This window comes from Anopheles arabiensis, chromosome 2, assembly GCF_016920715.1.
Source record: "Anopheles arabiensis isolate DONGOLA chromosome 2, AaraD3, whole genome shotgun sequence".
Lineage (NCBI taxonomy): Eukaryota > Metazoa > Arthropoda > Insecta > Diptera > Culicidae > Anopheles > Anopheles arabiensis.
The window spans coordinates 72002819-72015581 of record NC_053517.1 but is presented as its reverse complement, the minus strand read 5'-3'; the positions used below and the strand labels follow the sequence as shown (position 1 = coordinate 72015581).

The 12763-nt window shown below is 40.3% G+C and overlaps 1 protein-coding gene across 4 annotated transcripts in view; it reads left to right on the top strand.

Moving 5' to 3' along the window:
- The window catches only part of LOC120897001 (coiled-coil domain-containing protein AGAP005037), a 34620-nt gene extending 22873 nt beyond the window's left edge, over nt 1–11747 (top strand). For 3 of the 4 annotated variants that reach the window (XM_040301568.1, XM_040301569.1, XM_040301570.1), the window contains 3 exons: nt 81–177; nt 6684–6806; nt 7126–11747. In XM_040301568.1, the coding sequence (XP_040157502.1) occupies nt 81–177; nt 6684–6806; nt 7126–8001 (1096 nt within the window). In that variant the 3' untranslated portion in view covers nt 8002–11747. Of the gene's footprint in view, nt 1–80; nt 178–3178; nt 3223–6683; nt 6807–7125 lie in introns of all 4 variants that reach the window. The other variant, XM_040301571.1, reaches the window with a different exon arrangement.
- The last annotated feature ends 1016 nt before the right edge of the window (nt 11748–12763 follow it).

Sequence of the window (12763 nt, the reverse complement as noted above, 5' to 3'; positions counted from 1 at the left end):
ACTCGTAGTAGTAGCTAGGCTGTTACTTCATGTTGGCTTCGTACTGACTTATACAAAATGTACTTTTCCCTATGCAAAAGACTTGCAAGCGTGCAAGAGCAGCGATTACCAATTCCGGATACGGCAGGCACTGATGAAACGATCAAACCTCCGGAAACACACAACAACGTGAACAAGGTAAAAAATTATATCAGCTACTGTTACTCTACTTACTAGCAACACTTCTATCCCTTATCTTAAAAACTAATAACAGCGACAATAGCCAATAAAACCAAGTCTAGTTAATACCATTCGAAGCCGTCCTTTGCTATTGGTTTCGATTCGTTCTTTAATTTAGTTCATATTTTCGTTTTCACTTTGTCTCTCTGTCTCTCTCACACACTCTCTCTCTCTCTCCTTCTTTTGTTTTTTGTTTGCTTTACTCTCATAATCGCTCTGCTTAGTACGGTCTTTGTTGAAATATCCTTCCTAAATTAGTCCTATTTGGTATTCCTATCTCACTATCTATGCCCTGCCTGATACTTTATCTGTCTCTTTATACTACAGAGTTCGTCTCTAATTTTCACACGAATAATAGACGTTAGTCTACTGTAATACATCTAGCTCGGAGGCAATACTATGTATAATTGGTGCGTTGTGGATTTTTGTACCGCTTTTTATTTTACCTGAATGGAAAGAGATGTCATGCGTACAATAATTCCAACTGGAAGAAACTATTCAATTTCAAATTTTCATAACTGATGTGTAACAATTTATCCACGCACCTGCTTTAAAGGCGATCAATTGCATAGTATTTCTCTTAAAGGATTCCGCTTTTTTGTGTAGTTGTTTGGAAGAGAATGAAAAGGGCAACACAACCATTACTTGTGCAACAAACAAATTATACTCTAGTACATGGCACATCATTGAACGTAAAACTGCTTCCATGACTGATTAGTACACAAAATTTGTAAATAGGAACAACCATATACATGATTTAACTGGTTTTTATATCAAACTATTGGCATATTGTGTCATCGGTGTTATACTGATGCGAGTGGGAGTGTTCTTTTCAAAAGCAATGCGAAATCTATATTACTTTACTGCTTTCCTTTATTCATAATATGTTAAATACTTGTTTTTCATGGTTCATGGTTCTAGATGTTTGTATTTCTTTCAATTGAAATTATCATCATACTTTGCATACCAAACCACATCCAACAATAGCCTTGCTTACTCCCTGTATCTAAATTATGTGTTTCCTGTATACGCATTTATATGCCATTTACATGTCCCATCTTCTCAACTATGCATCATCATTTGATGCAATGTAATGTTTTGGCGTGTTTAACACAAGGTATTTGATCGAAACTAGTTATAATTCCACGGCGGATGATAAGTAATTTTAAAACATATACTCTAATAGTACGATTTTTTCATCTGTAAAAAAACTGTCAATAAGAATAATAACTAGTTTTATTTTTACTCGCTAGAAGAACCGGAAGCAACAGCGATAGTTTAACCAAACATGGGAAGCAATATTATTTTTTTATATTTACCAAAAATAATAAGTAGAAAGTGGCATCATTTCTGTTAATTTACGCCACTTAAAAACAATAGGCTGCATAATTTGTTATAAACAATTCAATTATATTAACAAGAGTGGGTAATAATTGAATATGATGTTATTTTTGGTTAAACTAATTATTCTATTTGAATGTAGCATACGTAGCTTTAGTTTGCATATTCCTTCACTGTCCGTCATTCGTGCGCTAACTCGCTGCTGTGAGAACTGTAGTTGCTTCAAAACGCATTCAAAATTTTTAAAATTATCGCAGCATAACTTAGAAAATTAAAACAATAGTTAAAACTACCCAATTCAATGCCCCATGTGGTAAAGTTTGTTGCGCTAGGTGTTTTATAACTAAACCTTATTGATTTGAATCTTATTAAACTTCTTGATTAGCGTGTCTCGCTACGCTTTTCTACACTATCTTTGTGTAATTATTTTTTTCATTTATTTCTCTACAATTGAGTGTAGCAATTTTTTCTCATTTGAATGGTGTTAAAGATTTTTGCAAACTCCATTTATGAACATTTAGCCTAGCATTCGTTTACAATGTTGTCTGTAAGTGTGCAGAGGTTCATAATTATGTCTTTGTTTGTTTTTATTTTTGTCCGTATGTTAGTTGTTTATTTTTCCATATCATACAGATAGCATATCAAACCCAAATCGAATCATACACATATTTTGGTGGATAGTAAATACAACTATTTTTATGACAAGATTTTGTTTGGAAAGATAAACCTGTTCAGTGAGGAGAATTGCATGCTTATCGTGTGCTAAGGAGATTACTTTGTAAAACTGTTACTCAATAATTGACTTAACAAGAGATTATGTTGGTCCGTGCTATTCTGTTTTATACTTTCCATATGTCACGATGTCACCCGTTTACTCATATATTTCTAGCACATTTTATTCAAAATGTTTATTCGATAATCCTTCCTCTTTATTCCTGATTTTTACGGTTCCTTTTTGTTTTTTGTTTGTGTTTTTCTATTCGTCTCAAACTTCACGCATTTATATTTTCTCTAGTACAATAATCTGCCATAACTAATTCGAATCATACTAAACTATAAAGCTGTTTAAACTCCGTGCAGAAACCTCACTAGCGCATCTTGGAGAAGAACCCCTTCCTTATCTTCCCGTTCCCGATCGGCAGCTAAAAAAAAACTAGTCATCTTTCTTCGCATCACCGCCACCATACCTGCTCATAAGTTTCTTCCGACGAAGTTTGTTTCTTCCGCTCTGCATTCCGAAACTGAATACCTCCTGTACAGCTCTCGAACACTGTCTTCTTAATGTCCTTCCACTTTTGTACATCACCTTCTAACTTCCTCGATCGTGTCCGCTCGATCCCCTCCAAGGACCATTGCGCCCATTGTGTGGTCTGGTGTTGCACCGTCGAGCACCACCTACCTTTTGAGCAGCCATGGTCATATCAGGGATGCCTGTCACCTATATTTCCTACTTCGTGTCCTACTTCGTGATACCAACCAAAAAAACATTACCATCACCATTACTCTCCATCATCTTTCTCCACCCCATTCCCCCAAAAACTCAACGAACCCATCACTCACAGTTTTGCGAGAAGAATCGATGCTAAAATGTGCATTCATATAATTTTGTGTTTTATAGTTCAACTGGCGATGGAGTTCTAACTTCAAAGAGGCGATCACTGAGTAAATTACGCTCCTACTTAAATAATCAACAACCAAACCAAAAAAAAAATAGTTTCTTCCTTTTTGTTCTTTGGACGCATATTACTTTTTACTCCTCTTTGTTATTTTGTTTTTGTCAATCCTCAACGTTTGTTTCACGAATGTCCCGTATGATATAAAGTGCAAAAGCAACAACAAAAAATTTGCATATCAAAATCTTCTCACGAAAATCAATCAATTCTCTTTCTCTACTTTGCCACCACCACTACCTACCACCACCATCACACAGATTTTCCCCCATTTTTTTTCTTCTATATAGCCATATCTCTATTGGTCTCCCATCTTATATGTTTTGCCAATGAATCTGCTGCATTTTTGACAAGCACACACACATAACCATACACTTGCATTCAAATTATTTTTTGTTGCAATTGGCAGAAATGCCAAACTCTGAAAAACTACACTCCGGAAGATACTTAACTATTTTAAATGTTAAAGAGTAATTCGACTGGTTTCTGTTTTCCTATCATTTTTTATTGCTATTTAATCCATTTTTTGTTTTCCTTTATGCTCAGATTCAAGTTATTTAAGCTTGCTGTCGCAAGCTCACACTATATTTGATTGTTTGATTATTATTATTTATTACCACACACCTAACAAATCAGTTCTGCATTATGAACTTAATTGTTTCATGGCATTATTTTCTCTGCGCTCGGTGTTTTTTTCTACCATTTCGATCTTTGAATATTCTAAACCACCACAATCACCACAACCACAACCTTTCTTCACTACAACTTTCACCGCACCATAAACCAGATTGTCGCAAGTGCAAACCCACAAAAGCAACCTTCGCCACAATCGTAACAAATCGTGCTTTACGCAACAATATTCTTAAAATACACTATGATAAGATGTGAGTGTGCTGTTTTGGTATGTGTGTGTGTGTGTATGGGTGTATGGGTGTGTATGTGAAGATGCGTGTACGTGTCTGTTTGTGTAACTGTATGAAAGATGGTGGATGTTTTTATTGTGTTTTCAAATTAATTTATGGATTTACAATCACCACCAATCTGTTCCGCCTGTATCTGTCCCAACCGTCTACATCCACCTTCCACCATCGCTGTTTCTCTGTTTCCTCCAAATTCCTCACAGAACTACACCCCCATCAACACTAATTGAAAAGTTAAAGGTGAACAGAAAAACACTACAGCGCAACAAAGCAGTAATGCAAACGATGAAATCGAAAATAAAAGAAAGGACTATATATATGATAAATTCTACTAAAAACCAACTGCCTCATATTAAGCTAACGTTATCAAAGTGTATGCCCTCTCGTTACGTGACGTGCATTGGCATCCCTTCTATTTAAAAAAACCAACCTCCTTAACTTGTAAATGTAATAGTTTGTTACTGTACGAATAGTTTGTTGGCTGTATCACACTTTTTTGTTATTTTTCACTGGTTTTGGTTGCCACTCTGCTCTCCTTCGAAAATGTTTTGCTATGGAATGGTACACTAAATGTCCGCAATCGCCTCATCCTCAAGATTTTACTCGTTCACGTTAGTCCCTGGCCACCGTTTTGAGAGAACCGTTTTGTAGTGGATTGTTAGTATATAATGCATGCCCACTTATCCATCCACAAACGCACACTTACACACACACACACTAAAACACACAATACACGATTGTTTATTAAAGTATTTCACTATCCATTCCACCTCTCTGTTCACCATTAATGATCAGCATTGTTGTACCCTTTTTGCTGTAAGCTTAGTTTAACTTTGTATTTCCTTTTATGGCTGCTATCTCTCGAACGAGATAAACACTGTGAACTATGGAAGTTGTTTTGTTTTGTTTAGTAACCTTGTATCAAACAAAGAGCCATTCATTGCGTAGGATTATTTATAAGGTTATTATTAATACTGTATTGAGAATGTGTTTAAAACATAAAAAGGAAAGGCATACATGTATTTCTTGTTTAAAAACACTAAGTCATTAAAATGGTTCAAGAAGTGAAGAAGCTATTGTGATTCAAGAAGCACTTCTCTGCACAAGAAGCAAAACCACGCTGAGTGCATTATAAAATACGTAACTTTAGTATCCAACTGTTGCACTTAAGTGGCAAACACTGAAGATAACAATATACTTCTGTTTAATACTCAGTGCATCGAACGCTAAATAGAGGATAGAGATTTTTTACTTCTGCTCTCACAATTCGGTCCCCACACAAGAATTGAACCCACGAAACGGACACATGTTGTTAGGTCGTACGATATGACGACTGTACCATGGGGCAAGCCCAGAGGCAGCACACAGTGGAAGGAATAGTATTGATTTTCAATCATCATCTCCCATAGGCATTTGCAGCAGATCGCCACTTATCCTCACGCAGACACGTAATATATATATTATTTTTTGTCTATGGAAGTCAATTAATGGATGATCCGTTGGATCTGTTTCCGGTTCACTATTAATTCCATTAATTACATACGAACAACATCACCACTACAACTATACCACCATCACTATAATGTATATGTAAATTTAATTGGTCTAAAATCGTATTGCCGCTGTTTTATACCGTTCACGTGCCGCGTCACATTCGAACGACGAACGCTATCAATTCGGGCAAAAATTTCGCCAAACAAACAACCCAAAACTGGCTGACAACGTGAAACCGCCACTTTCCCCGCATATTGGCTCGATTCCATCCTTCAACTTTTGGTTTAATTATTACCCTGTAACTATAGTGTTTTAGCTGCATTTAGAAACTGTGCAATATCAGTGTTGTCGATCCCTTATCAATTGGATGCGATCCCTGAATATGTTGGCTTAGTACCACTCACGTAACGATAATGCTCGAATTGGAGCCCTAATTGGCCTTAATGAGGAGATGATTTGCAGGTGCTGAAAAGCGATCGAAAATATAAATTGGAAATGATAAAATTGCATTCCAATGTTGAATGTTTTTTTTTCTTTCTTCTAACTGTGTTACCGTTGCGATGAAGGTACATGTTTGTTCTTTATGGTTTTATTTATTTTTTTTTTGTTTGAATTGATTGTATTTTGTTTTACTTTCATTAGCTAGCGCTGTTTCCTCCCTTTTTTATTATATGGCTGTGTGAAAAGCACTGTGTCTATATTTAATCCCAAGCGAATTGTACAAAACTTAAAGAACCATTTTTTCTCTTTATCTCTTCCATTTTTGTGCCTTTCTCTCCCTTTCTCTCTCTCTCTCTCTCTCTCTCTCTCTTTATCTCTCTCTTTCTCTTTCTCTATATATCTTTCTCTATTTTGTCTACTCTAAAAATGCCATATTTTCACGATTTCAATTCCCAATTGTATCACAAACAAACCAAAACAAAAAATGCATTCTACGCGTTATCCTTCGCTCGTTCGCCATATCGCGTTTGAAATCATTGCCTACGGTCATCAACCCAACACCGTCTAATCCTGTTGACCCATGTTGACACGAACGCAGCCAATCCCAAGTCCCCGTCTGGGGACAGTCGTTGCCAGTGGAGGAATCGCCCCAGAAAACGCACTCGATGCTTTGCTAGATGAGCTGCAAACCTTTGCTAAACCGCCGAACGGTGTGAACGAGGTAAACTTCAACGATGTTACAGTATGACTTAATTGGTGAAGATGTTTCATTGTTGTTTCAGTTTTAATTTAGTGATAGTGTACGATGGTTGATGTTTGTTTTCTCACTTTTTGTGCTTATTTATTGTTTAATGTTTTACATACTGGTACTATGGTACACAACGTTACTATTGTATTCTTTCTATTTGTCAACCTATCATATTATTTCAATATTAGTTTTATGTTTATTGATGTGATGTGTCCATTGATGTTCAACAGCATTTTAGCAAACAATATCGAACTGTATGAACAATTTTTCCCCCCAATTTTCTTACACTCAGCACCGACCGGACGATTCCACATCAGACGACAGTTCGCAAACGTTGCAAAACAGCATCACGACAAAAATATCCCAGTCGCAGCTATACCCCTCCGAGCCCGTTTCCTCCAACGTCGGTCTCAGGCGGCTTCACTCGTATCCGAGCGGTTCGGATACGGACACGAGTCCACCGCAACCGACCCGTCCGACCACCGGCAAACCGCCCGTCCCGGAACGAAACGCCGAGCTGCTCTCGAAGGTGAACAACAAGCGAGTGCCCCCGCCGCCCCCACCCCGCACCAGCTCGCGCAGCCCGCTGGCCAGCCCGACCAGTCCGCACGTGCCGCAGCATCACCGTGGCCAGCAGCAGCAGCAGCCGGCCGTCACGCTGTCCGACTGCGAGCAGCAGCAGCGCACATCCGAGGGTACGGATTCGGGCAGCGAATCCGTCTGCTCGGACAACTCCCAGCGCCAGCTGGCCCTGGAGCTGCGCCACCAGGAGCTGCTGAAGAAGCAGCGCCAGCTGCAGGAGCAGTACCAGCGCCTGCAGCAGATGAGCAAGAATGCCGTTCCACTAGCGCCGACAACGATGAACCACGATATCAAGAAGACGGGCAGCGAGTCCAACCTGCCGCTCAAGATGGGCTACAACATGACCGTGAGCGGCTCGATGAAGAATCTCTGTGGCGGGTCCGGAGACCCGACGCTGCCCTTCGATCCATCGCAGGGCTCGGTAGCAAACAACGTCGACCATCAGGACGGAGGCGGTAGCGACAGTTCGACCGGTGGGCCGAACTCGCTGGACGGTGTCGCGATCGGTGCGAACGGAAGTGTCGGCACGTTGCCACCACACCTGACGAAAACCACCAACAAAGTCTACGAAACGGACATACTGTAAACAGCATCCTTCTTATCCTTCGCTTCTCCCTTCCACTAGCTACGTAGACCAAAGTGCAGATATGTCAGAACGGGGCCAGCACTCGTTCGTATTACGTTCTGTCGTACATCCGTTGACGGCTGTCCTTACGCTTTTGATCGGTTTTCTGAAGGCATTATCAAAACCATATTCGTTTAGTTGTTCCACTATAGAAACTTCGATAGGATTGTTCGAACAGCAATATTGAGTTTGACTTGGTGTAATCCAAATAGTATAAACAGCAACGGTAAACGCCATGCAATTAAACTTTATTTTCAAATGTTCTGCACATAATTCATGAAATGATGCAAATAGTTTATCCTGCTGCATAATGTTGCCGATCTCACTTTGTCGCAAAGCGCATAGCCGTTAGTGCACTGCCCATAGAAGAAGAAGAAGAAGGGAAAAATCCAAGATCCTTGGTGTCAGCTAACCCTTAGAACCCACTAATGTACAATTTTATTTTCGTAGTACAGATTCGTCGATATCTGGTAGAGAGTAAATTGATTGCGTTTTAATAACATGAAGTAGCTAATAACAATCACAATTTTGTTTTAAAATCATTTCCAGATAAGGTAGCTAAATGTCTCTAGTAAGCGATCGAGCTGCGTGTGTTCGTAGCAGGATGATTTTTTTTCCACGCGATTGTTACAAACTGTTCAGTTCACACCGGAGCGATAGTAACAATATTGTTGTGTTGCCATATCATCTTTACGTTGGTCCAGTGGCTGATACGTAAATAATGCAAATCTCTAACATGTACCACTCACTATCATACGTATTCCTAACCCCCAGAATGAACGTAAATATCTATTCGCGCTTCGTACGTGTATGTCTACGCATACGTGTACCAAGTGTGAAACAGATTGTGCCCCCACCACTCTGTGTATTGCACAACCATAAATGCCGTGTTATCCATCGTTCGATGTTTGCACAAAATACAAAAGCGAAGGGCGAAGCAACTATAGCTCACAATCTTTCTCTCCCAGCTTCGCAAAAGCCCATTAAGCTCCCCCTTGTCATCGTACTCTTACTCTTGCCCGAGAAGCTTGAAGATGCAAAGCAGACACACACACCGATCGAACTGTTCCGACTGATCAATCTCCGCGACCCTCGACCCTCAAAAACACAGTATATCCCGTAACCCAACAGTGAAACTTAAAATACTCTAGTCTATATCCCGCAAATGTTTAGGAGCCGAATGTATCACACCAGAACTCAAGCAAAAGGACAAAAATTGGACAAAACAAACACAAAAACGCGTAGCGGGCGGTAGCAAAGTGCTGTGTTGGACGTATGTGGTTACATATTCATTAATTTGCATTAGAGATGAACCTCACCGGCATCCAGGTGCCCAGGTAGACTCCGATGCGAGCAGGCAAGGGAGGCAAGCGAAAGTATATAGAATATTACCAAAAAAACAACAACAAAAATCATTAAACACACACACAAACACAATAATCTCATGGCAGCAAAAATCACGAAAAATCACTAAGAAGAATATATAAGTGTACTAGTCGACGGGGCAGAGCAACCGAAATGCACCGAAAATATCGCAAAACCAACACACAAAAAGTAAGATTCGTGTTCAAGTTCGCGCACCCCCTTCATACTAAAATACTAAATCCACTTGGTAACATCGATCACAGTGTGGAAGGGATTAGGGATCCTAGCAGCAGCAGCACAGCTCAGTAAATGTGTAAACGTTGCGCTGGTTCTTTAACGCAAACGTGGTGGAACGTAATAGTGCAATGCAATTCCAGTGATAAAAGCACACACACACACCCATACACACCGTTTCATAGTTTCGAAAGGTGTGCACACACGAAGACGTGATGATGGCGTCGGTTATTTGTTAAAAATTAACTATTTGTGATCAAGCGGCGTAGGTAATAGTGAAACAACAATTAATACACTCACGATTGGCTAGTTAAAATTCATTAATACAGTTAATGTTCTGGATCGTACACGGTGAGCAAGCGACAATTGATTCGCTTCCTTTTACACACAAACACACACACTCTACCAATGCGCACACATGCGGGGTTCTATTGTGTGCACGTCGATCGTGCCAAATCGATCACGATTCACATTTCGATTGATCAACGTGATTCGATTCGATCACGTTGCCGCCGCAAGCAACACCGCGCGCTTTGTTTTCCCGATGGCGCGATTGCACTTCCATTAAGGGTCAAACTATTTGCCTACAAAAACGTCACCCGCGCTCGGTGCTGTTTGTCCTGTAGAACGACACTCACGCATCCCTACAGGAAGTGAACTTAACAGAAAGTGCATATTTTACTATTGTAACAACACATAGACTTCGCAAAACGTTCGTTTATCCCATTCACGTTTGTCCCATTCACGTTGCGTTGCACACCGAAACCACGTTACGTGCACGGGCGGCATTTCACACCTTAAAAACGTAGCTTAAGCGCACGGTGCGTAAAAATCAAGACGGTTTAATGCATGAATGTTGATTAGGTTTATAGCGTGTAAGATTCCCCATTTTTGATAGCTGTTTGCGATCACACAAAACACAAAACAAATACAATCAAAACACACAGACAGACACCTACACGCTGTGCACCGGTGCCAATATGTCGCCACTATTAAACTGGTCTCCGGTTACGATCGTGTCAAAGATGTTTTAGGCATAAATCAAACGCAATTGTTGTTGAATAGAAATGCGCCAAAAGAAATGCGCGTAAGCGAGGGAACGCAATACGGAAGCCATACTATACTTACTCCCACCCTCAAAAGGCATACTTCTTCACGTTGGAAAAAGGGCACGATAGGGATAGAACGAAAGAAAGAGAGAGAGAGAGAGAGAGAGAGAGAGAGAGAGAGAGAGAGAGAATTAGTAGAAAAAGAAACAAACCATAGGGCGAAAAACAGAGGGAATGATAAGTATGTGCGAGGAGGAGATCGTTTTAAAAAGAAAAAAAACAAAAGTAGTATAATATACACGACTATCCTTTCCTCACCCACCACCACCCCCATCAAGTTCCCCAACCTTGCAGCAGCGGCAGCAAAAGTAGTTGGAGTTAATGCTACAGTGAGTGCCAAGGATATATATATATATACATAGTAGCCAAACATGTTTGATATTGATAACAAGAAAAGAAAAACAGCGAACACGTGCGTATCACGAACATTGGCTCGAACACGTGGTCGCTAGCATTTAGCACATTTAGTAGCGCAACGCTGGGAAGCATGTTCCGATTTCATTTTCCCTTCCCTTACGTTACTTAGCTTTTGTACGACAAACAGATCAAACAGAAGAACAGAACTGAAGGCAGGTGAAACGCCAGCTGACAACACAGCGCACGATGAAGCGGAACATCTCCAGCTTCAATCTCGATATCAGCTTAGTGTCTCGCCCCGAAAGCGTAAAGTGTGCAAACGGGCAAATGGGGGGTAATTCATGCTGAAGTGATGGTGTGGGGTAGGAAAGGCACAATTCAGCATCAAAACGAAGGAAAACACAGCAACAATACAATGCGATTAGCTAGTCGACTATGATATAAACACCCGCAGTCACATACAACAAATATACACACACACTCGCCAGTACACCCTCACGAATACATACACGTTTGTGTCATTGGATCATTGTGTCAGTCAGTATGCAATATAGAATGTTGGATTTTTTCTACAAGAGAAGCATTATAGACTTATTATCCATTTTTATTATAAAATAATAAAGGATCTTCCACATAAAACAACGGAGCGGTTTTGGTACGGTACGGCTTGCAAGGCTACAATGATGACCTATCAACCAATACCAAGTAGGATTACAGAGTGATCTCACCATGATGTTTTACTACACGCCGTGGGTTTTTTTTTCTTTTGCATATTTCGCAGGTGCCATACCCGTTTCAGGCCTGCTGTTCCGGGCCCGACGGCCAAGCCGACCGCGAAGGTTTCGGTCGTTCTGGAGCGCTTGGTAAACCGTCTGCTGCCACGGAACAGAACGTCCCGGGCAAAGGGTTTCGGGAGCGTCAACGGTCCAACTCTCCTTCACCAAACTACTTTCAGTATTGGCCTACCAGGCTAGTTACCTCTTTTCTAATGTAAATTGGGAGGTCTATTCCGTGGTAGCGCCGCTACTGATTTCGTTAAGCGTTGTCGAGAAGGCAATCGTACTCGCCCAAAGCTTCACCCGGGAGAATCTTAACACCAAACAAAGAAACGCACTCATCAAATGCTGGTGTAAGACTGATTTATTATAATGCTCATCCTTTTATACTCAAAATTACAAGCTATCTTAGCCTACTAAGAACAAAATAAAAATTTCTAAATTATAAATTCAATCAGCCACCTTTGATGTGGTCGCTGCGCAACCCCTGGTATCGAAGTATTTGGGATTGCATATGCTTTAGCACTGTTATCTGCCTCGAGCTGAGTCGTCTGGTATCACACGTATCACATGACCAGCCTGACCCTGCACTTGAACTTCTTTACATACAGGGCCAAAAGTCTTTCTGAGCATCTACCGATCAAACGCGACTAAAATCATTTCGAGTGTTTGTGAACAAAATGAATCTCTTATATAGCATCGGTATATCATTCTAGCTTCGATCGACAAGATCGCTTCTTTCAAGTAAAATTATTTGAGCTGAAACCCACAATAGCTGCAAAGAGAGTCTTGCAAAGTGTTGCAATCAGCTGCGCTATTTTAAAAAGATACCCAACGATGTAGCACGTGGAGTAGACATGCTGAACACGGTGAAAATGTGAT